This window comes from Gallinula chloropus, assembly GCF_964237585.1.
Source record: "Gallinula chloropus genome assembly, chromosome: 2".
NCBI lineage: Eukaryota > Metazoa > Chordata > Aves > Gruiformes > Rallidae > Gallinula > Gallinula chloropus.
Genome location: NC_140086.1, coordinates 137256002 through 137282039, shown reverse-complemented (window position 1 = coordinate 137282039; position 26038 = coordinate 137256002). Strand labels below are relative to the sequence as shown.

The window sequence follows — 26038 nt, the reverse complement described above, 5'->3', positions numbered from 1 at the left end:
GGTGCTTACATGTGCCCCAGGTGTCTTAGGTCCCATTACAGTCAGTTGAGCTCTGCTGTTGAAGGCAGAAGAGCTGTTCATCTGGCCAGAATTAGGTATCTGCATCAGGAGGAGCTGGTAGCTTTCTTCAGTTCTCTGGGCCTATCAGCTGGAGATGGAGCTTAGATATGCAACTCACACCTCAGCATATACATACAGACACATATGTTGCATCATGATAAGTTGGTATATTTGATGGGCCACATCCCATGTCAAAGTTCTCTGGTTTTGGGCCCAATCCTCTGATGCAGCATAGTACAAAGAAACCAACTTATAAAGAATAATTTAAACAATTATCTTTTTTCATTGGTTTTCTTATTTGAGCCTTTCAGACAGGGCATATTGAGATGTATCGTATTAAGGTAATTAAAAGTATAGCCGTCCTAAACTAGAAACTGTCACCATTCAGGAGGATGGTCTGCAGCCCCAAAGGGTGGGAATGGTGGTCACTCCTATCGCTGTGTTTCCCACATTGCAGGGCTGTCTGGGTTTTCAACCAGACTTGACTCCAGGAAGGCACCATGAGGCTTGTTCCTCGAGGCTGTCCCACTCACACAGCAGGAAATCAGGCAGGTCCTTTCTTTTCTTGCCTCTCCCTGCTAAGAACTGCAAAGCAAGGCAGTGACGTGGGAAAATCTGTGCTAAATTTTATGTGCACCAATTTCTTGTGCTCTAGTTTGGTTTTCTGTCATAGCTGCAGAAGGAGAGGTGGTGAGGAGCAGCTCCTGATAATCCACACATATTTTTCTACTTATATAAAAATATGACATTATAAAAAGGCCCCACAATATCCTGAAAACCCAGGACTGTGTTCCAGCTTCTTGCTGTGCCATCCAACAGTTGAGATTACAGGGAAGGATTCAGAGTTCCCACAGGGATTTTCTGCCCTTTCCGCCCCCCTACAAGGTGAGTGGAGAGAAGCAGGACAGAATGGGAATGCCTGCAGGGGTGTCCTGCTTTCTCTCGGGTGGCTGCAAGGAGGAGCAGCATCTGGCCAGGCATTAGGGAAGTCGTTCTGTCTTGAATGTGCATGCCAGCACGGATTTGCAAAGTCACCTCAGGACCTGCAATGCAGGACTGGGGGACAGGCACTTAAAACTGTGCCATCACCTTTTAGGGAATGCAAACCCAAAGATGTTAACCCAGAAGTGTGCCCCTTCCTCTTCACTATCCACACTCCCTCAAATTAGCTGAGCTGAGGGATCATAAACTGCCAAGTTCTACCTTCATTTGCCAGAACTGCTCAAGGATTTAAAGGCAGGCAATTCTTGAGGGTTATAACCTGATCCTCTCAAGTCATCATCACTACTGTAGTGGGGAGGGGGGAGAATCTATTTTTCCAGTCCAGTAGTGTTTCTTATCAAAGGTAGCAAACCTTGTTTTGTACTAATGCCATGGGAAGGACGTTATAGCACGCTAAGGGCAAAGTCTGGTGGATTTGAAAGCTTGGTTAAGTGATAGGAAAAAGATGATAATGAACAACTGCTTATCAGGGCTCCAGGGAGATTAATCTGGATGTGTGCCCAAGGTACCAGCAGCAAAATCAGTGTAAGCACTTTAACTAACGATCTGGAAGAGAAAACAGGGTGCTTTGGTGCAGTTTCTATTGACATCAGGAACCTGGCTTTGCAAGGTCCTGATCAGGGGGCAAAGGGGGGGGAAAGTGCAACATCTGCTTATCTCCCGTGAAACCAGAATGCTCTTTAAGCAGTGAGTAAACTCACTGATGTCAGTGAACCTTTGACGTGGGCTAGAAGCAAGCCAGTCCCAGTCCCAGTCCCTCCAGTGCTTTGCTGAATCAGGAGCTGGGTGCGTGGCCTCTGTCACTCACTTGGGATTGTGTGTGGGAAGGAGAAAAAAAATAATACTCAATTTCTGGTGCCCTCTGGACTGCAGGAGCTTGTGCTGCAGAGAGACCACATTCCCTGCTGGGCAGTGTGCTCTACACAGGGCCACACAGCAAGCCATGCACATCCCTGCTGCATCCACAGCATGCTCATCTCCCACATACAGCACAACTATCTCCTGAGCCTGCCATGGGTGAGGTATAGAATGGATGTATATGTATTTCTGCTTGGAAGAACCTGGGGGGAAATGCTAGTCCTGTCTTCAGTGGCTGCAAGGCAGTAAAGGTGGATGGGGAAAAGAAAACACAACGGGTGTTTTTGTTGTTTTCTGTAGTGGCTTATTAAAGTCCCTGGTCTACTTCACATCTGGGCTGTTACTCCCGACACACCCAACATACTGATAAATATTGATAAGATGTCAGAGCAGTACATTTCTGTAACTGCAAAACACTTAAAAGTTTACATTTCACTTGCAACTCCAGGGAAGCAAATGAGAACAACATCGTTACAAAGGGGAAATCAGCACCCAAGGCTGTCACTTCTAGATTTACTGCCAGACACTCAGAGTGAGGCTGGTTTTCAGCACTCAGCTTCCAGGTAAAGCACCTATGCATGCTTTTACAGTTACTCTATCTTCTCAAGGGAGATTGCAGGACATTCCTAGGCTACAGGGCTGTTCCATCCCTGCTGATGCTCTCTTACAAACCAGCTACTGGAAGTCAGTTGTCCCCTTGTTTCAGAGCTGAAAGGCTTTCAAGTCTGTCTGGGGAAAAAGGTATTTGTTATATATAGACTCAGTGAGGGATACCTTCCTTTTAATGTAAAAGTGGTGGTAGATTTTCACCTTGTACTCTCAAAATAGCAATTTTTGTTCAGCTACAAACAATGTGCACTGATGGGAGATTCTGATCTCTGAAGATGAATGCTATCCTAATTTGAAAGGATAACGTGATGTGTGAGGTGGTGCACTGATGTTAAGCAATACGTAAGCACATCTTCAGCAGATGCACCGTTAAATGTAAGTAGACTGTCATTCATTGTTCCCCTGGCCACACCTCGCTGAAGGTATGCAACTCTATTTGGTGATACCTTAAAAAAAGCTCTTGGTTGCACTAGACTTCTTAGAAGAAAATAAAGATACTCAACACCCATTTAGAAAACATTTATTATAAAATTATTTGAACATCTACATCCACATAAAAGGCTTGGAACCACAACTGTTTAGGAATAAAAATTCAGCTAAGTGTTGAAAAAGGTACTGTGTTATCTAGGTAGATAGCCCTTAAGTAATTGCTAACACTACAGAGACCCCACCTGCTATACGCCCCTCTGTCTGCATCATGACCGTGGTCTGCAGCTTCTCTCTGCATGAAGGATTAGACATGCTTACAGCACCGTGCTTCAGCTGCTTTGAGACAGAAGTTACAGCTCTTACCTGGCATAGCTGCAGCCACAGCTGTACAGTATATCATGAGATTATAAAACTCATGTTTAAGCATTACAGGCATCAGAGAGAGGGGTGTAAATTGTGCTTACTTGACACTGACTACCTAGGTATGTTTTGTGACCTTGTACTCAATACAAAAGAAATCAACAAATATTCAAGTATATTATGGCAGTGAAGACAGCTCTTTCACACCTGTGTCTTCCAGACAGAGATGTCTGGTTTTTGTTACCCATTCCATTCACTGACCTGAGCTCAGCTACACAACCTGGTGACCCCTAGGGAGTGCAGCTTATTCACTGGGATAAAAACAGCCTTGATGCAGTACTGAAGTCATTGTGCTCAGTGACCATCACCAATACTTCTAAACTTAAGTTTTTAAAAGAAATTAAGCATATCCAAATACTATTTTATTTTCAGTTGAGAAGTCTATCCTAACAGGACTTTCGTAGCACAAAGATAGTTCCAGCTTTCTCTCATTCCTATTAAAAAAAATATTTGGTATTCACAGTAGAGTATGGAGTGGCTTTCTGTCCAAAAAATACAGATTGTTTTAGAAAACTGAGCAGGACACTTTAAATACTGTACTTGCAACATCTTGCAAAGGATACACTTAATATGCTAATTAGTAAAAAAATAAATCAAGTAGTATTATACAGCCCTGATTAACTTTGGCCAGTTTAACTTCTATTCAGTCTTTTAAGTTTACCTTGCTTACAAGACCTGGGGGAAACATCCACAAAGAAGATGGGAAAGGAAGCAGCTTATTGAGACTGGACTATTTTCCCCAACAGCTCTCTCACTAGCACTGTTCCTGATGCAATTTCCCATTAATCTGCTGTTCATAAGTTATTCTATGATTTTCAGTGCTGTTCATATTTTGAAACTTCTCATTTCCTAAGCCCTTTCCACTGCAAGGAGCAACTTAGAACAGAATCCCAGCTCCAGCGTCACTCTTCAAGACTTTCAGTGCTCAACACAGCTTTAATGGTGTAGAATCCACACGTACCTCTGAGCTAGCTCCAGTACACATCTGACAAAGACAATTGGGTTTAGTGTACTGAGCCACTAACCTTCAAACAGCATGACCAAAGGAAGGTTTAAACATGCAGTTTCCCTTCCCATGTCATGCTTATGTAATACAGATCACAAAAACCCTTCCTTTCAACTTGCATTCTGACTTCAGTTGTTGGAAAATCCTAACCTACTTACTTGGTGCATGCTTTCTATAGAGTACAGGGATGTAGGGTAGATGTAACCTTACGGCTGCTATAATCAAATAGCTTTCCACTTCTTTCCACTAGCTTTCTAAAAGATCCCAATTTCCTTCTTAGTTACCTTACGTATAGGAGACTCACTTGGCTAGTTTTTCCATGAACAGCTTAACAGAAAAAAGCCTAGTAACTAACTCACAGAGCAAGGCATCACCTAAGAATTATTACTGGAATACAGGTGTCAGTTTTGGTTTGTTTTTTAAAAAACATGACTTCTGTATATGGAAAACACTTTTTCCCTACCTCCCAGCACTCCCTCCCTTTCAGTCAGGCTGCATTTGAACGGTGTTTGTATCTTGCTACAAGACTGCCAATGTTAAGTGGATCTTTTCTAGATGTTATAAATACAGTTTTAAAGTACAGGTGTTATCTCTCTGAGAAGTTCTGTAATAAGACAAACCACTGATAACTGTTCTAGGAGAAAAAATCTACACCAGCATGACTGACGTTTATCAGTTTTGGAATTCAAGCATTAAACAGGACTCAAAAATTGCACACCTCTACCACACCATGTCTTTGATCATAAGGAAAAAGTAGTCTGATTTCCCTCTACACACGTATCTTAAGACATATGTGCTCCTATTTTCCTTATCTTGAAGTCCATAGCAAGATTTCACATTCAGTGCATACAGCCTAGGCTATAACATCCTTGACTCCTTTCTCTTCTCCCAGTTCTGAAACTGAAGAATTTGCTTGTTTGGAGGCAGATGAATACTTCCAAACGCCAGTCTTTTGCGAGAAGCCAGCTTGATCCCTTTGGGTGACTGGATGCCAACTTCTCTTCAGAGAGCTGCACTCTGCTTTGCAACATTCTTTGGGTCTTTACTTGGGACACACCAGTCATCTGCTTCTGAAGTAGCCTGGTAATGCTTGGAAGCCGATTTGTTAAAAACTGGGAGTTTTTCTACTGATTCTGTTGATAGAGCCTACAAATCAAGAAGGAAAGAAAAGTTTACTTGGTTTCTACCTCTCCATAATGCCACTTCGCAAGAAAACAAGCAGTATGTTTCAACTGTGAAGCCAGTGACACTACAAACTGAAGTTGACACAAATGTTTCTACAGTAGTCTCTAGATAGTTCAGTACTGTGCTTGCTTTGGATAATCTGGTAGGATAAATGCAATAACATCAAATCATATATATGCAATTTTATATAGCATAAGCGTTACTCTAACCTGTTTGCAAGACAGTCCTGGAAACCATGAGGAAAACAAACTTTCATTTACAAAGTTGCAATGGAACTTTAAAATACATTCCTTTCCTACTTAGGTAGTTTGATTTTGCAGCTAAAAAAATAATTAATATGGTACAAGCAAATAGTTGAATAGGAATGTGACACACATATAGGTGTAGCATCTCTTCCTTTTTTACTGTTTCCCTGTGCTGTGCTTCCATGTGCTCAGAATGATGTTTTTTGTTTAGTAGAAGAACATCAAAGCAAGTTTTTCCCCATGAGTAAGTGCAAAAAGAATAAAAGAACATGTAGGCCTTTTTTCCAGGTTATTTATAAAAACAGTAGTTCACATTATACACTGGGTATTCAGGATACAGAATCTAGTACCTGGTCCTATTCAACAGTGGCCACATAGCAAATATATGGGATTCAGGTAAGGATTAGTTTATACAAACTTTCTAGCTTTCAGAGCAATGAAACAGCAGTAAATAAAGATTTGTTGCTTGAACTTTTCTGTTTCTGTTGCTACACTTTCTCCCAGTGCTCTGCATTCCAAGAACCAGCAGATAACAAAATCTTAATGAAATCTGAAAACTAAGGGGGATCTCATTAGTAGTTAATTACTTACTAGTCTACTTAAGTGGACTAGTTTAGTAGCCAAGTGATCTCTACAATTCTAGATGCCAGTTACAAATCTTACTGGCATTTCTTAATAAAAACAAGAGCTCTTCAACTCTTGAGCAGAGAATCTGTTTACCTTAAAAAGGTATCAAGTAGTTATCTCACTGCATTAATGGTAGTTAACACTCTTTTATTTAGCCAAACTAAAATACATACCTTCAAGTAAATAATAGCATCTGTTCCATAACCACATATGGAGTAGAGATTTAAGTCTCCTTGGAAATACTTCGCATACAGACGAGAAATTGGCAAGCCATACCCAAAACCAGCCTAAAAATAAAGCACAAGACAAAAATAATTTATTTTTTACTAGCTCTTCTGACTTAAATAGCTGGAAAGTGTTCAGAGGTTTAAAACAGTTAGAAAGTCCTTTGCACTTACTCATCTCAAGAAAGAAAACAGAAATCTCTAATCAGTTTTTACACAGGATCTTGAATCTGACCATTAAAAATACAAAACCACAAGAAAAAGACATCTCCATGAAAGAGAAGGTGTTTATAGGTATGTCCCTCGTTTTTGCTAGCACAGTTTGATTAGTAGGAGTTTGCTACTGGCAGACAAATAGTCTAAGCCTAGGAGATATGCCTGCCTCAAAGATATAACAGTTTATAATGAGTTTGAGGACTGAGTGGGAGTGAAGACTAAGCAAGGTACTGCTGTTTAGGAATATCAGAAAAAAACAACCCAGGCAGGGTTAGATTCAAGACAGAATGTCCTTCTTTGCACCTTTAAAAGCATAGTATAGTCCACTAAGCTAGGCATTAAAAATCTGTTTCAGAAAGTGTTAAATGATATTTATGAGGCGCAATAAGCGTTGCATACCCAGAGAGCAGTAAGGAATACAGTGTTTTGGAATTTAACAACCTACCAATCTGTCCAACACTTATAGCAGCCTTATTGCTAACATGAAAATTGAAAATATCTTACAAGGGGAGTATTTCGACCATCATCCATCCTCGGCCTTGGTGCTGTGGAATACATGTAGCTGAACAGCTGCTCAATTTTCCTTACTGGAACACCGCCTCCTCTGTCTGAGATCTAAATTAAAAGAGAATAAAGTTACTGCAATCATGTGCTAAGAATGGTATTTAAAAAACATTACTATTTTGAGTAAACTCTTCCTACAGTAATGAATGCAAACATTTTTTTTTGCAGCTTTTTCTTCCATTAGCTGGAAGTCTCCGCTTAGTGCTATTAACAGAAGGCTAATGCCTTCTTCGACCTGTTGTCAGAAGCTGCCAATTCTTCTATCAGAACTTGTAGCAGCATATACAATCATAACGCTTATGTTAAGTCCATATTAAGCAGACTAACAAGATACCTTAATTGCCAGGTCTTCTTGTCCTAGAACAACTGTCACTTCAATTGGAGAAAGGGAAGGACTGTTTTCTTGGAATTCGACGGTTGCTCTCATTGAATTCTACAGAAACGAGAGTTACCATTATCAGAAAGTCTTGGTTCTATGCACTTAAAATCATGTGCCTATTATGCAGAGGCTGAGCACACCTACCCTCCATTCCTATCAATGCCTAGTTGTCAAGGAACACACTTAGTAATTTATCTTACCAGGAGCAAAGGAGGTCTCACCTAAAAGTGACCAAGCATGGTCACATGCTTCAAATCTTACACTGTTCTTGCCCAACACACATGTAAATTAAAGAAATTAACTCGCTTAAAGCACCCAGTATCTGGAGAAGAGCAGAGTTTACCAGCCACTCTTAGGCTGTCAGAATTCTGCATCCCATGTTGGCAGCACATTAGCACCCCGTTCTCTACTTCCAAGATGTATCACCCACTTCAGAAAACACACCCCAGGGCAAACCTGCATGACAGATCTAATCCCTAAAAGCAGAAAGATAGCAGTGGTCACAACCTGGTGTCCCACCCATTTACCTCAACACAAAAGTATAGAGGTAAGTGTCTTACAAACTGTAATCTTCCCTTTCCCAGCAGCAAGCTACTTCCCCAAGTAAGAAAGCGTTAGAAATCTCACTGGCCTATGAAAACTTTACTTCATGCACATTTTACAATACTGACACTCCAGCTCCAACTAAGGAGGAGGAAACAGTTTGTATCAACAAACCTTAAAGAGCTCAAATAGCATGTGAAACAGATGAGATGGAACATATACGATGTTAATTGGCTCTCCTGGACGTTTTCCTAGAGGAAAAGAGACAATGACATTTTAAAAAGTTGAGGAGATTTCTGTATTGCATCCAAGTTTTACAATAAACAAGTTGTATGCCAAAGCAAACAAGAAACTGGGTCTTATTTTTGGGTTTCTTTCACCCCAATGAGCAAACAGCTTTATAGTTTACACGTAACAGTGTTAAGTATTCTACTAGCACTTGCTTAAAACCAGTTTACTTTTAAATAAACTGAAAAAGCCAAGTATTAATTCCATTTTATAAATAAAGGATTTTAGATGTTAGGCAGACTGCCCAAGATCAGACACATGCAGGAAGCCGGGGCCAGAACCAGTGTTTCTCAGTCAGCCTCACTTCCTCACCCGATAGAGAGCTCCCCTCTAGCAACTTTATCACGTTACTTTAAGTGTGGGCTAGTCTTACTTCCTCAAATTCATAAACATCACCTCAGGAAATCAAGTGTTTAAGACACAGTGACATTTGAGATTAAAGGAGGTACTTATAACACAGAGTGAACAGGAATTAGCCCGAGACAAATCAACTGGCCTCTACCATCATGGCTACAGAAACGGGAGCCTTTTGACCCAGTAAAAGCAGCAGTATGGCTACTGATTTGAAGGCAGACATAATGGCTCTCATCTTACCATTCACTTGAGTAAGTTTCAGTTCTGGAGATGTTAAGTAATACTGGTCACACAACATCTTAGAACTTTCAAAAGCATCTGAAAGAAATATTTAAATAAGAGTATGTGAAATGTATTATCAATGCACAACAAAAATATGATTCTTAACTGCACCAGCCACTAAGGTGTTACAGACTCTAAGCCTGTGTTTCAAAGGGAACAATAACCTTGTGCCCACTGTGTGCATTAAAAACTGGGAATAAATAAGAGCAGCTTGGGCACATTTTCACTACAGTGAGACAATTCTGTAAGACATGCATCCGTTAGTTTTTTTTCCTAATGTTAGATCTCAACACTACAGACAACTTGAACTCCCACCTCATCTGTCATTTGCTAGGCCTTAGTCCAACTTTTCTTTTTAAATGTTACTTTGCATTTTAACTTCTGTTCTACAAAAGCTTGTGTTTTGATAGCCTGCTTTCAGCCACTGCAATGAAAAGCAGCCAGCATCCTATACAACACATGTTGGTTACCCAAATTGCTTGCAAGTAGATATAAATACAGATCATGAAGAGAAATGATAGGGATCTGAGAATACGTACCATTGACTACTTCAGCAACATCACAGCAAGGATCAATACTTCCAATGTGCCTTGGGTGCCCTGAGCCAGATTTATCATCAAAAAGAAGTGCTGTTTGAGATGAAAACAACAGTGTATTTAATCCCAAATAGTGTATTATAAAAAAGGCCTTAAATTTGACTAATACAGTGTGATCATATAAAATCCTGAGTGCTGTTTATGCCTTTTTGCAAGTTAAAAATGCTACCTACTGCCAGCAAGTGTTGGCTTTTCTATAGTTCAGTATCCAAAGGTCTTTCAGATGTAAAGAAAGAGATCCCTACATACCCCACACAAGATTTGTTATAATCAGCTTGTAATCTAGAAAATAAGATTTCCTGTTCCATCATACATTCAGTTTCTAACTTTTCAGTGTCAGACAAAAATCATCTGAGGCAGATATCCAACAGCTTTAAGGAATGTTTACATTAACATGTTTATCACTAGGTTGACATTTTTCCTCAGGTAGAAGCCTTTACTTACTGTGTTGGTTCATTAGCATCCGGGTGGAAATACGGCTCATGTAAAAGCGATCCAAGAAGTACTGAATGTTTTGATTGGTGACAGGATCAACTTTGAAAGTATCTTTGTATTCGATTACTCCTTGTGCCATTGTAGGAACCACATCATGATGTCTGTTTCGGACTCTAATTAACGTATCTATAAAGCTAGGTCAGAAAGAGATCTTTTTAAAACTTTATTCTAAAAGCACATAGCAACAAACTTTATGCAACACCATTATCTAATCCAGCAGCAGCACAGATAACTGCTAAACCAACTTAATATTAAAATGCAGTCTATTTACTTGTTCTTTTAAAAGTAATTCCTTACTGACCTAAACCAGAAGATTCTGATACTTTTAATATAAAAGGTATAGTTATTAGTCATGTCAAATTCATTGCCTGTTACTCATTCAAACTAGTTTGAGCAAAGGAGAACACAGGAAGGGAAAGAGAACCCTAGCTGACATCTTGGAAACAGAGTGTTTGGTGTTTTCTGCTGGTATTTTCCTATCATGGGAGTTCAGGGGGCAGTATGCCCTCAAAATCAAGCTCCAGTTTTTTATTTAAACCATTACTACACATGATCAGAGATTTAGACCACCTTGCTCTATGCACAGCGCTTCGTGCTAGATTATCAAATTCAGCTCATGACAGCTGCCATTCTGAACTGACTACTTTGTGCAAAACAAAATGTGAGATCAAGAGCTCAAAGAAACAAATGAAAAGCTTACTCAGATAAGACTTTTTGGTCTTCTGGGCTTTTCTGATGGAACTCAACCAGCTCCATTAGGCTTTGGATGTACCTATCAAAAAAGAACACAAGAAATATATGCTATTAATTTGACTTTTGTATTAGTCTAGGAGTAGGAAAAATACAGTCTTCTCCATATCGTTCCTCTTAAATAAGTAGTAAATTTGAATTATCTTGGAATACCACAATTCTGCTCAAGTCTGGAATCACAGATAGACACTTCTTCCATAACTAAATCCCAGGAGCTTTATAAGTCTTTCATTGAGTCTGCCACGCAGAAAGGAACCTGAGCCCTCACTTAAGGTACAGAGGATCTCCTTACAGTTTTTCAAAAGGGAGGCATTTTGAAGAAGACTCGTGTGAGAATACTGACCAGGAAATCTCCTAAGAAAAGTTTTTTTAAGTCTGATCAGCTTTGGCACAAGTTAAGCACTTGAGCCTCTTTTGCTACCATCTGACAGCTTTGACACATGTTGTAAAGGCGTGAGTGTTCACTAGATTAAGAACAGCCTCTGGATCTCACTAATACTTTTACCCTTTATGTCAGGCATCCTTGCAAAAGCTGCAACTGTGCCAGTAAAGCAAGGTTAAATCAGATTCAATCACTCTGTCAATGATTATGTTAACTGAATTCCAAACACTTGGTACATGGGCCAAAGCAATATACTATGAAACAGAATCCCTGTTAGTAATTCCATCGGCACGAGATTCAAGTGTACAGCCTGCTCTTCCACTGCTGTGTAGCTCTCATGGTCTGTAACGCTACATGAAAACAGAACACTTTCTTCCCTCTCCAAAAGTGAGATTTGCTGTACCAGCTATTTTTAATTGTTAGTTTAAAATAACACAGTGTAAAAATAACAGTGTAGCCATAGTGGTTTGCAATTTAATTTTAGCATCCTAGAAAGGGACAGAGTGTAACAACAGCTTGCATGTCAGCTACTGATGAAGGAACTGTGTTTCAAGTGTAGTTTGTTATTGCCATCTATTAAAAAAAGTCTATGCCAACAAAACTGGGAGAGCTATGTTATTTTACAGACTGAATTCAAGCAGCTCTTACTTACCAGCTTTTTACTAGCTGTACTGAAGGAGTGCCTAGCAATTTGTCAGGGAGAAGTTCGATTTCTCTCAGTATGTTTGCAAACCTCACAGGAAGTTCTTGTCTCAAGAACGCAAAAGACGTTCTCTCACATCCGTTAGTTGAGCCTACGGGTAAACCCAAGGTAAAAACTTCGTGAAGAAAGGTTTCACGATACAAGCACAGCCCACTCCCACCCCACAGCCCGCAGGACTCCACTCCTTCTGCAATCACACCACCGGCCACTTCTCCCCAGCGTTACGTACACGCTCGTGCTGAACGGTGTTTACGTGACAGCGAGACACAGCACGTTCCCGGGAGGAACAGTCGCACGTTTTCTATTTAAAGGCAGGATTTCGGTGTAATCCCCTGGAAGAGGCACTCCAGCCTGTGCAAACACGGGCCGGCTCTTCGCGGTGACGCCTGGCGGTGTCACGTGAGCGCAGACTGCACCGCTGCCAAAGCGGTAATCGGATCTGGGTACAGCTTGTTCACTCCATCTAGACAGGACTAATGACTCCTCCCCGATAACGTGTACCGAGAACACGAAAACACCCATTAACTGATTTAACTCCGCTCCCCTCCCCATCCCATTACCACCACTGAAACAGAGCTGTAGCGCATCTTCAGCTCTGGTCGAGGCAGTCGCGGGTCCCCAGCGCCTGGCCAGCCGGCCGGCGGGTGCCCACGGCCGGGGGTCGGCACCGCAGCGGGCCCCTCCGGGTGCCAGAGATGGGCTCTGCCCCACCCGCGAGGGGGTCGCTCCCCATCCCTGCCTTGGCACCGGGGAGTCAGCCAAGGGGCAACGACTGAGCCTGGACCCCTCCAGGCGGAGATGACAGCCTCCCCTGGCCCGAGTAGACCCGCTCCCACAGCCCCCTCCCACCGCAGCCCGCTCCGAGCGACAGGCTTGCAGCCGCCCCCCGCCGACCGGATCCCTGATCTCCCCCCCGCCCCGGCCCTCCCTGCTCGCCCTGTCTCTCACCGAAGTCCAGCAGCTGCTTGATGGAGAGCGGGGAGGGGGAGAAGCGGGAGAACTGCTCCACTTCCCGCGGCAACTGGCCGCGGCTGCTGCTTGCGCTGGCCCCAGCCAGGGGGGCAGCGGTGCGCAGGGCGATCCGGGCGGCCTTCATCGCTCCCGGGGCGTCGGGCGGTTAGTCGGTCAGTGGGTGGGTGGCGGGCGAGCCGGTCTGAGGGTGGCTGGGTTTCGGCTGGGAGGGTCAGTAGGTAACCGCGGGACTGGGGCTGTCCGCTCACCTGTGGAGGGCCGCTTCACGTGCCGCCTCTATTTACGACCCCGGGGGGCGGGGCCCCGGCAGGCCACGCCCCGCCGCCCCTAACGGAACGTTCCCTGCGCGGGCGGCTCGTGACAGCCGCTGGCGGCGCTCCCCCTTCCATCCCCGTCCCCCCCCCACCTCCCTTTCCCGCGCCGCCTCCCGTTCCCCGCGGGCGGCGGGCGCTTCGCCAGCCCCCCGGGGGAAGGGCCAGGAGCACAGGGAAGCATCGGGGCCGGGCTGAGGGGGGGTGTGTGCTGGCCCGGCACCGCCTCCCGTGACCTTGTTTACCGGGCCGGGGCTAGCCAATGTCAGCGGCGGGGCGGCCTGCCAACATCCAGGGCCGCCGCGCTCCTCACGCTACTCATTGGCTGCTCGGGGGGATCCGGCCTTCAGAGGGAGCCAATGGGCTCTCCCCGCTCTCCCCGGGCGGGGGCGGCGGGCCGCGGGCCGCGGCAGCGCTGTGCGCCGAGGGGTGCGCTGATGGCTCGTGGGGGAACCAGGGGGGACGGTATCTCTGCGCTAAGTGCGGGAGACGCCAGCGGTGGAATCAAAGCCCGGGGTCGGTGCCGGGAATGGCAGGCAGTGCAAGGGGAGCAAAACGAGATCCTGGCCGTGGGGTGCTTCACATGTAGGTCATCGCTGTGACCTGGATTAATAGTGACCAGATACCCGAAGACAGCTGCTCTGGTGACGCGCTGGTCCCAAATCGCCGTGTGACCCTTATTTACTCTTTCTAGAGCTGACCTGAGGGGTGACTGACAGGACTGCTCTGGGTCACTGCGTTGGCCATGGACAGCGAAGGGCCGGGAGGAGCCCACATACCTTTCCTCTCCCCCACCGTGCTCCCCAGGGCTGCCTGGCTTTTTCCCAGAGCCCCAGGTCCGCTTCACCACCGGCAGCGTGTGCATGCCGCATTGAGAGTGGGGTTAATGCCAGCAAGTCCCTCGCTGGCATCCTCTGCCTTGGTGGGTAGGAGCTCATATTTGTCTTCACAGTCACTGTCTGGGTTATCCCTGCTTACTGTTCTTCTTCCACAGTACTTTCTGGTTTAGTACTTTATTGCTGCCTCTTTTATCATTTTACTGGGAGAGTTACTCTGTTATTGTTCCACCAGATAGACGAAGTTTACCACTGGGCATATGAAATGTGAGACAAACCAAAATGGAGACGTTGGATAACTGCAAACGTTACCATTCTGATTTTTCCTGCACTTGCCAGAAGTTGAAAATTTGAGAACAGATGTTTGGGTTTGGTTTTGACTTTAACTGTTTGCCTGCAAGTTGCAGATGACTCCTGGAAGTAAAAATATCCAATGAACTTTTTTTAAATGATGGGGCATGTGTGTGGTAGCTTTTGTTTTATTTCACATTCTTCGTGAAGCTACTCATCAATGAGAAGCAAGAATCTCAAGATTAGCACTTTGCAATAAAATATGAGTTAGTAAAGTCCTTCGCACTAGGCAGTTACTCTAGTTTGTAAGGTCACTATTTCTGTTCCTATTGAGATACTTTATTTTAATCTGCTGGTGTGCTGACCCTGGTTAATATGAGTAACTTGAATTATCTTTGGGACTAGTGACATTATACACTGCTCTGAATAGAGAAAAAGCCTGCTAGGAATAAATCCTGTTGTTTACATACTTTTTCTTTACAGCAACTTGTTTTCTCATAGTTTTCCTGGTAGTTATATGTAGTAAGGGATGAACAAAAATTTTACATGTTCATTTTAGCTTTTAACAAATAATACAAGTGTAGTTGCAGGAAATATAGGAAGTGTGTTGCCTTCCCCAATTATTAAAAGGGCAAGGCTTCAGTGACTCCAAACCTGGATGCTTTTCAAACCAAAACAAACTTCTACAAGAATGTGACACATCAGCAGCAGACCAACTAACAGTTTTATTATTCCAATGAGCTTCTGGAAGAAATGTGTCTCCTTCATAATGCAAAGTTGCTTCTCACTCTCAGTATTACAGTAAGTTCTGAATAATATAATTTTCCATTCTTGGAACAATGTTCTGTTATGTAACATAAATGATATATCTGGGAACTAACTGGGATGTCCTGAATATTGGCCAGGACAGCTAAGTTTTAGGCACAAAGGTAACAGTATCTCAGGATTCATTGGCAGCCAAGCTGCATGGAAAGTAGACTAGGCTGTGTAAATTATAACCACTTCAAAACACTCTGCAACCTATCAGGACTGTGGTACTGTTTGTTCTCACTTTACTTCCTCTGTGAACCACCATTTCTCTGAACCCCTCCTACTGAAGGCTCAGTGCATGTGACAGCTGTAAGTGCCAGTGTCACAGACCAGGATTTTGATGGTGAAAAGCTGTGCCAGCTGCTGAACTGCAGTATTCATCAGGTGGGGGTCTCATTTCTGCCTCTTTAATGTTTTACCTTTCCTCTTCTGAACTGCCCTGGGGCAAGTTTTGAAAAGGCAGTAACAGCACTTTCAGTGGCGCAGTCACAGCAGTGTTTTGCCAACTGTGCTTCATAACGCGGAGCTGTGTTAAATTCTACTTCTTCCCACAACAGCTGGGTCCAGAAGAGTGGAATGGACAAAGCCCAGAGTCCTGCCTGTTTGTCTCCTAATTGCTATCCACTGCAACCAGCTGTCCCCCTCCTTGGTGTTCCTTATGTCATCCCCACTGCAAGAGTCACAAACATGCTGTACTTACGTCAGAGCTAGCCAGAATATGTGATAACTAGCTGTCTTGCTGATGTCTAATAGAAGGTGCCTCAACTGATTTTGCCCCACCTTTTTCTTCATGGGGACACAAAGTTAAGGCTTCCCAACCCACTTGCCAACACGTGTTGGAGCCACAATGCACTGTGCTGGGGAGGGTGCCTTCTCCTGACCAGCCAGAATACACATGGCACACCGGCAGGGTTGCTGGTCTGTAGTAGGATGAGTCTTGGGTGAGTTTCCTTAGCCTTTTCCTCCACGTGGACCAAAATTTGAATGTCTTGTCCTTAAACCATCTGCCAGTTTGCACAGAGTTTGTAGGAAGTTGATTACCTGTTTTTTTAAAATGGCTGAGAGTTGGATGGTTTGGAAGGCAGGTGAATAAACAACATTATTGATGATTTTTCCCTTGGGAAACTAGACAAGCAATTTCTATTAGGGACAAAGGCAACTTTCTAATTTAGGATTTGTAGGGATGGGTAAATGATGACGCAGGAGTAGCAGTAAGTCAGGGTGGAAATTAACGGTAGCACTAGGAAGTGTTGAACCCCAGCGTAAGGAATGGTCAGATGACTGAAGGGTACGAGCTACATTCACAGCACTGTGTGGAATTTCCAGCAGCACCAGGGGCAAAGCTCTCACCCTCCACCTGCAGATGGGTCTGCATTTATGCCACTAGATTGATACTTTAATCCACTAACACGTTTGTTTGCTAAATATTTATGTGGCCCTTTGCATGGAAAGAAAGAAAAAAAAAAAAAGGACAGAAATAGCATAACAAACAAGGGTCATATCTTCCCGTTCTCAGCTTTCCATCGCCCCGCGCTGCAGCCGCCAGAGATGTCGCGCTGCCGAGGGCTCCCCGCGCGACCGAAATAGCCGAAGTAGGTGAAAGGTGAAGAAGCGAACAAACAGGCTGGCGTGCCCAGCCGGTTTCAGTGAGGAAAAGGTCCTGCAGCTGCTCCGGCGCTTGCGCAACCTCCCCAAGTGGCTCATAGTTTACAAAAGTCAAGAGTACAGTAGTTGGATCGTTTTACTGCCGGAGCTGCCGCCGGCGCGCAGCCTGCTTGGAGCTGTAAACAGCGGGATGCGCATGGCAACCCAGCGGCGCTTTGCTTCATTCCCTGCCTCTGCTACCTGCATCTGAAATTGTGTGTTAATTGTTTTAAAATCAGGGGAAAAAAAAAAAAAAGAGAACGGATTGCTGGTTTCCAAATAGCTTTTCCAAAAAAAAAATACGAGAGGCTCACGTGAGATTAACTGTGTGTGCTTCAAACTGGGAGTGTAGGGATAGCAGAGAGGGAGAATACTGCTTTGAAGTATAGCTGTACCCTTCAGGAAAAAAAGTTAGGGCTCAAACTGTGATAAAGTATCACCTAGGAGTGTTTACTTTGACAAGCTTGTCACTAAGTCATGCTGAATTCAGGAGGCTGCTTACTATGTAGGAGAATAGTAATCTTCAGCCAAGTACACACTGTCGCTGGGGAAGCAGAGGTTAACTCTCAGTGTGGGCTGGCGCTGATCTAAAATATATAGCTAACAGAATAAATGTCCTTCTCCAGACTCAGCTGGCTACCCTAGCAGTTCTTGTGGAAGACCTTGTGCCATCCTTTACGAGGGCTGCTGACACGGAGGGGAAAAAAACAAGGAAAGGTATCATCAAGAGAGCTGCTGCGCTGGGCCGTGGCTGCCTTCACCGTGAGCAGCCCAGCTCTGGAGCAGGATGCCTGGGAAAGGCTGGACAACTTGTGAAAAGTCAAAAAAAAAAAAGGTGAATGTTACCAAAAGAATATGACTTTCAAGGCCTAAATAATGTCTGAGCATAATCAGAAAACAGTTCTATTTTTGTGTAGGAATACAAGAAGGGAGTTAGTGGCACAGATGGATCAGTTTAAAAGCTGTGGATTAGACATTTTAAGAAACACCTCATCTTGAGAAGAAGGAGCTCTAGCTGTAACCTTTACATGAGTCATGGGCTTTGAGCTGGTAACATGCTGCTTTTCTTTTTTCAATGTGCACCACTGAGTAGAGATGTTTTTGCTAAGTCTTTTGTATCAGCTGTGCTTCATACTGTTGACTGTAGCAGAACACTTGGTAAACTGGATGTGACTGCCTGAGTTTCTGCTCTGAACAATAGCCTTGAACTCTTACTCCAGGTTATTTTGTTTGAGGCTGATCTTAGAAAGTACTCTGTTTCCCCAGTTGTTCCCTGACAGTGTTTCTTTCATCATATCTGGAAGAATTTACTTTCTTTTAGTGCCTGACATCATAGGAACTTGGATGAGAAATTAAGCCTAGGAAATACTAAGCCAAGACATGAGACATCTAGAAAAGGGCTCACTATGGTGTTATCTGTCCACCCTTTCGAAAGAGATGCAGAGTTTATGGTATCACTGGAATGCCACTTCCTCCTAGCGCTTGGCTTACCCAAGGGAAGTTTGTTTCCTGTTTGCAATGTTGTGACTATTACTACTGAAGTGTGAACTCACAGATATTAATAAGTCGATCTCTAAGGACTGACTTTCCATAATGTACTCTGCAGAAGATGCCCTTACAGTAAGCCTCGGGGAGTTTTCTTATTTGGTGAAATGTGTAACCACAGGCTAAGTCGTAATAGCTGCAATTAAACAGGAAAATGAAGCTTGTATATTAAAATAGTCCTGATAAAGTACCTGTACAATAAAAAGTGTTGTACTGTGCAATTAAAACTGTTTGGCATTGGGTCTGAGTAAGTACAACATCATGTTTGTCTCATATGACTAACAGGTATCTAATTATGGGTAAATAATCAACACAATGTTGATGGAACATTAAGAACAGCCGAGACAAGGGAAGCTATCCATTAATTGTGGAACTGTTTTAATCTCATGGTGTACTAGACTAGCAAAATATACAGTTTGTCTATGGAGTATTAGTATGTTATCTTTTTTTTACTCTAATTCTTTTAATATTCTATTAAAATATTAATATCCATATTGACACTTTCAAATTAATTTTTCAATGTAGTGCTCAACTAATGCTCACCGAACTGAAAAATAAAATCATCAGAACTATGGTCATCCTTAGTTTCCAAGATTTCATTGTACCTAAAGTGACATAAAACCCCACACTAGTTTAAAATTTCTTCATTTCACTCATTGACATGCCACCAACATTCTAAATGAACTGTAGTGGTTGTGTTTATATGCAGGTTTGGTGGTTTCACCCTAGCTGGAGGCCAGATGCCCACCAAAGTCGCTCTATCACTCTGCTTTTCAGCTGGACAGGGGAGAAAATATATATTGAGAGGCTCAGGAGTTGAGATAAGGACAGGGAGCGATCATTCTGCAATCAGCATCACGGGCAGAACAGACTCAACATGGCCTAAAAAGAAAAAAAAAAAGCATCTAATTTATTGCATCACACACACACACACACACACAGAGTGAAACCAGAGTAAGATAATGAGAAGTAAAACTGTTCTTAAAACACCACCCCCCACCCCTCCCATCTTAGCAGACTTCACTTTAGTCATGATTTCTCTCCCTTACTCTGCAGGTGTCACAGGGGTAGACAGGGATGGGAGTTTTGGTCAGTTCCTCACAAGTTCTTTTCCTTCTTGCTGGGGGTGGGCATTCCTCACACCCTTCCCTTGCTGCACTGTGGGGTCCCACCCATGGGAGACAGTCCTCCACAAACTTTTCCAATGTGAGTCCTTTCCCATGGGGCTTCAGCTCTTCACCAGCTGCCCCAGCATGGGCCACTGCTATGAGGTGCACTCATAAATCATAGAATGTCTCTCAATCTCTCAGGCCCAGGCTACTCCAGCCTGGTCCTCCACAGGGTCACAAGCCCCGCCAGCAAACCTGCTCTGGCGTGGGCCTCTCTGTCCACGGGCTGCAGGTCGTGCCAGGAAATTGCTCCAACGCGCGTCACATCATCTTCTGTATCACCTACTCCAGCATGGGGCCCCTTCACGGGCTGCAGGTGGGGTCTCATCCTTTTACATGGGCTGCATGCACCTTCTTCACTGGCATTGGTGTCTGCAGAGTTTCTCTGAAGCTCAAGAAACAGCGATAAAGAAGTTATCAAAGAAGCAACCTGGAATTCATAAATGTGTATGTAATTCTGGTAAGAATAGGATAATAATCTGAGCAAGATACTTAAACTGATATTGCATGGGTGTTGCTACACTGAAGGGAAGAAATATATCTGCATTTATTTTTATGGGCATTTTGGGCTGTCTTACACATCAAGTGATGCAAATGCTAATCTCCTCTCATATATGGAAACAAAGAGTCTTAAATTGTAAGCATTTGAGTTAAAAAGACGATCAAATCAATGCCAAAATACTACTTGGGATGTAATTTTTACTGAAAATTACCTTCTTTAAGGCCCTGGGAAAAATCAAAGTGAACCAATGCAGACATTTCTGTCGTATTTTCCATTGAAAGGTCTTGGTCAAACCTTCATTACATTTGTGACTCTTCTTGCATAAATGAATATGGTATCTGATATTTCCATGAGAAAGACTCAAAGGAATGGTGGACTATGTTTTGGAAAACAGCCTGTAATTTTGTATGAGCAGTTTTGGCTGCTTAATAAAGGCAGTGAGACTCTGAAGATCTGAGGGACTTCAGCCAGAGTTGTGAGCCAATATCACCTTGAAAAATTAGGTACTAGGTCTGACCAATATCCTGAATTTAACTGTACTATTGAAAATGTGGGATAAATTTCGACCCCAGGTCACTCAGAGAGACCAATTATAGCATTTTGGCTCCCAGAATTTTCTCTTTCAAATAAAAAGGGTGTGTGTTCCCTGTTTAACCATTCCTGGAGAAATCTATCTAAAATTGCACTTTTGAAACATCCAGATAATTCTAGCCCTTTACAGTCAGTTCATGTTTCAAATTTTGTGCCAGATGCTTGAATGCCTTGGAGTAGAGAAGACCCAGAGGGAACACATAAAATTATATAGGAAAGGCACCAATTCACTCTCGCTGAGCAGTAATTTGGTTTGGTTTAGTAACCTGTGAAGTGGTTCACTAAAATGATGAACTTTAAGGAAACTGTAAAGAGTGTGATTATTGATATCTGCTGTAGGTGACCTTTATGTGCTGAAAAGATCATGAGGTAGACAAGACAAAAAAATTACAACCTACTTTTCTTTTTCTCCCTAATGGTCTGAAATTGAAAAATTGGATCTATTGAACCCCAGTTAAAGTTAGGACAGCCAAATAAAGCAAGGCTACAACCTGCAACTTGCAGTTTTCCAAGTATGTTATTTATATACCTCAGAGACTAAATGCTCCTGCTCGAGGGATTCGTGACTCACCACCCTCATCTGAACAGAAATCACTTCAGGTTGTTTCCATCCATTCACTACCTCTTCCATTAACTTTCCCCTTTGCAGTAAAGAAACACATTCCAGCATTTCAAGGGAATAGATAAAGGCATAGATGCAGATCATCCAAAACTTTTTCTCCTGCTTCTTTTTTCAGTGCTGTGATAAGTACTGGGTGCCTTGCCATCTTCCCTGCTTCCCAGTATCTTTCTGGCTGCTCTTGTTTGTGTTAATGTAATCTAAACTCCTGTCAGCATTATCAAATTTATACTGGTATTCATCAGCTTGCAGGGTATGGTTAGTGCTTTAGCATCATAGTTCCTGGCATTGCATCAATATATAGCAGGTAACATTTCAAATGCATTAGCTATGCAGGTGACCTTTAACTCACCGTAGGAGCATCTCTTGAAGTTGTGCAGAGTCAGCATGCTGATTACCACAGCATTCTGAGGGTGGCATTTCAAGTGTCACTTGTCATCCTGCTAAGGGACCAGAACTGAAGTGACATGCCATTGGGTATGTCCCATGACACAGATTTTGCCTGGGTGTGCTAGATGCTGGAAAATGCTGAAGGGGGCCCAGGACAGAGTCAGAAAAGCATTGCTTTCCTTGATGTTAATAGCCTCTAACTATTCCCCCATAACAACATCAGTAGACATGATTCCATCACTGCCTTTGGAAAGGGACCCTGTCTGGCCCTGTCCTGTCCCACTCCTTTAATTTTGATAATCATGTTTTCTAGAAGTACACCGAGGAACGCAACTAGTGCTTGAAATATACAATTACCTTATTCTTCCAATTTTTTACGTTGGGAAAGTTATCAATTTTTCAATTTATTTAAAATTAATTTAATGTCTGATACACTGTTTGTGGCAGGGCCAAAATGATGTGTTTCCCAGTTCTGTTAGAAGAGCATGGACTGTCCTGTACCAGCTGCTGCGTGTATTTGCTATGTAGCCTTGATATGGCCTAAGAGAAAGATTTTGTGCTTACAGAACAGATTTATTCTGTGTAACGACTGGGAAACTGAGCTGTCACCAGCAGTGTTCAACCCAGACTTTTTAAAAGTATTTGGGGATCTGACAGCTGTGTGTCTGAAAATAGGTTAAGGAGAAGTTGTTTACAGGAAAGGACAGTGTGCTCACTGACTACTGCACTGCTGAGGAGCTTGCTGTAATGTTCTGTACTCGTCAGAGTTCAGATAACAACTGATAAGTTTATGTACAAGTAGAGTGGACAGTTTTCATCAGGATGGTATGAAATCCTCCTGCCAGCGGCAAATATTATTAAGTATTATGCATAAAAATTGCGATGTGAGATATTAGCGGGGATCACTGGGACATCCTTGAAATGATGGGCTAACTTCTCAGCAAGAGGGAAGTTGTATATGTGTTATTTCCAGTTATGGGATAGTGTGTGAAAGATGGCAAAAGTTGTCCTAACCCAGTGTTCGCTGCATTCAGTTAAGTGTTTCCAGTCGTTTCAGCTGTAGTCTTCAGTGGGAACTGGATCAAAACTCTGTAAGATACAAGAAGGAAAAACGCCCACTGAAAGGGAAAACTCAGTTTTAGGCTTCGTATTTTAAATTTTTAATTAGTTTTTAAAAACTCTCAGAAAAGTATTTCGGAGTCTGGTGTCCCCCCCCTTCTTTGGCTTCCGACATTACATACAGATTAATTGAACGAGTTGACAATTTTTTTTTCTTATGACTGTCTAACTTGAGGACAGTACCCTAGGCCACCTTTCCACCAAGGAAAAATAAATCAGACATTCATATTCTCATCTTGAAATCCTTTTCTGTATGTGCTTTGTTCTTTCTGGCTAAAATAAGCAATATTTTGGTTTTTTAAATGTGAAGATGTCATGTCCATCAATGGTCAGAGGAAAGAAGCACAGCATGTCTGAATTAAGAGACCAGCAATGAGATCTGGTGCCAGGAACCAGGGGGCAGGATAGAAGGATGAACTGATGTTCCCTCTACCATGAGCACTAACATTTGAGTGTACTCTGAGATCAGGAGGGAAGCAGGGGACACCTAATCCTGGAACTGCTGAATGACTCATCAGTGCTACCTGTCTTCTCTCCAGATGTCCTGTAAGTAGTAAGAAAATATTAGAAAGGTAGGACTGATCTCTGTGTGGAAATCTGTAGCACACTGAACACTGCTCTCTACGGGATCTCAGTGAAGAGAACGTCCTTCTGATTTTCAGTCAGCTGTTGAGGCCATGGCTGCTGCATTCTGTTCGATCACTCTTGTGAGCTCCTCAGACTAGGCATGCATGACATGTTAGAGAGCTTCACTAAGCCATCCCAGCTGTGTTTGTACAGTGTAGACTCCTTCTAGGACGGATATCCCATTGGTTGTTCTATCAAGGCCTTTCTAGGCTTCCTACCACTATGATAGAAAGGGCTGTGATTAGCTGTTGCTATTATGCTTCAGCACCTTATAGCTACTTTCTGAGAAGAGTGGAGTCTCAAGTGAACACTAAATGCTCAGCCCCAGCTCTCACTGTCCGTGGGCAGTGTTCAGCACTGTGTTCAGAGCCAATATCCTATATTTTATATTGGGGCAGAGAGCGGTGTTACAGTTAGGGCAGAGTTACAGCTAAGGAGAGGAAGAAAGAAAGGATAACTGGAAGAACCCCTAGATGTCCTGTGTGATCTGCATGGACATGGACAGGTCTGGTGTTGATAGTGCACTCAGACAACGTTTTAATTTATGTACTCAGGTCATGTCATTTCTTGTGGGAACTGGTCACTTTGCTATTTTTACTTCAAGGATTATTTCAGAATTATGTTTAGGGAATGAAAGAAACCCAGAGTGGTTTTGTACTGCCTATATAATTTAGAGTTCAGATGAAGGTTGGTGTCCATACAGAACAATGATTTATAATTAATTTCAGTGGAAAATTCAGTCACAAGGAATATTGAAGGCAATGGTTTGGATTCAGGGTGTGATTATGAATAGCAACCATTACGGAAACCAGAGAGCTTCTCTCTCTAATTTTCACCTTGACAGAATTGTTAGTGAAGTGGCATCTTCTTCATGGTGGCTTGGGTATGAAGGAACCTGAAGTACTTCAGATACATTTCTCCAACTTTTTTGACTTAAATAGTTGTCACCAATATATTTAATTGAGAATTTTGAGGGCAACACTGCCAAAACAGAACCCATCCTGAGGTTTTTTTTTTGCTGTAGGTCTCTTTCAAACTGACATAGTCATGAAAAAACAGTGCAGAGTGTGCTGTTTTGGTTAAGGCTCTGACATTAGTGAGCAAAGAGTCTTCTGGGAGGATAACCTTTTGTGAAATAATCCTGATCCCCAAGCCTTGGAAGGCATGCCAACTGGTGGAGGGTGGCAGGATAATTGCAAAAATCATCATTTGCACACTTCATGTCATCTTCCTCCAAAACACACTTTTCTCCCCACGTCTGTTTGTTACACAACTTTTCATATCCAGCAGCCCATAATCCAAATTTAATTGATGAAGTGCAACAAGTTCTATTCTGAGGAGCATCTCATGATGCTTCCAGGCATAAAGTTAGTCCTGACACCTGTTATTTGTTCCCAGAGTATTGCCTAGCTTTTTCAGTCAAGTCTTGCATTAAATCAGTTTGTCGTTCCAGGATGGAAGGTAGGGCAAAAACATCTGTGTCAAGGACTGACTGACATCAAAGTAATTTTACTATTCACATTGCTGAAAGTATTAAATACAGTTTTCTCCCCAATGGTAAAGGACAAAATAAAAAATGTTGGCTCTTAGCATTGAACTGATCTGCTCTGTCAGCTCTTCCAGAGCTTGCTGTTACAGTGAACGTTTCAGAGATGGTGTCTGCTTATTCTGCTTCCTTTCACTGATGGCTGGAGTGCTTATGTTCCATCTTTTTTCCTTTCATAGTGGTCATGGAGTTCATTATTACAGACAAACTTCTACAATTATTACTACAAAAAAAGCTTCTAACCTGCTTTGAAAAAGGTGGAATTGTCTCAGAAAATAATGTGTGAAACAAGTTCTCTGATAAACCCATATTGATGATACATGTCTTGCACATTAACTTTTGCCTTAACTTCTGATAGCAAACAAGGGGATAAAAGGGAGGTACTCATGGCCTTCAATTCTCTTTAAATGTTGGAGAGATAGAAGGGAGAATGTCTGAAGGAAAAAAAATGAAATGATGGCAAAGAGGAAATAATTGAGTGGAAGAAAGAACATGGAAGGAAGAAGTCAAAATACATTGCCTGCTGTGTTCTTCCTTACATCTTTTGGGTTTGTTTAACTTCTCTTCTACTATACCTTATTCCACCTTTTTCTTTTCTTTTTTGTCCTTCACTATCAGTGAGCACAATGTTCTTTTGGTACAATTTTTGTAAATTGAAGAATTCAGGTCCAGTGACTGAGGTCTTTTTGAATACTTTGAATCCTAAATTAAAAAAATTATGGAGCTTAAAAAAGACTTAATTTATTTTATTTTTGTTTCTGTTGCTAGAAAAGATACATTTTTTAATAAAAAGGAAAATAATGATTTTTACTTTTGTTCATTTTCCTCTCTACTTATAAAAATATGTCT

The 26038-nt window shown here is 42.6% G+C and overlaps 1 protein-coding gene across 1 annotated transcript; it reads right to left on the bottom strand.

Annotated features, from left to right (window-relative positions):
• Positions 1-3033: 3033 nt before the first annotated feature.
• On the bottom strand, positions 3034-13456 carry PDK4 (pyruvate dehydrogenase kinase 4). The gene is made up of 11 exons (XM_084260490.1): positions 13166-13456; positions 12167-12308; positions 11083-11154; positions 10332-10516; positions 9831-9920; positions 9250-9327; positions 8542-8618; positions 7780-7878; positions 7386-7496; positions 6615-6728; positions 3034-5530 (listed from the first exon to the last, which is right to left on the bottom strand). The coding sequence occupies exons 1-11, from the start codon at positions 13311-13313 to the stop codon at positions 5387-5389; spliced, it is 1260 nt and encodes a 419-aa protein (XP_084116616.1). The 5' UTR covers positions 13314-13456; the 3' UTR covers positions 3034-5386.
• Positions 13457-26038: the final 12582 nt, after the last annotated feature.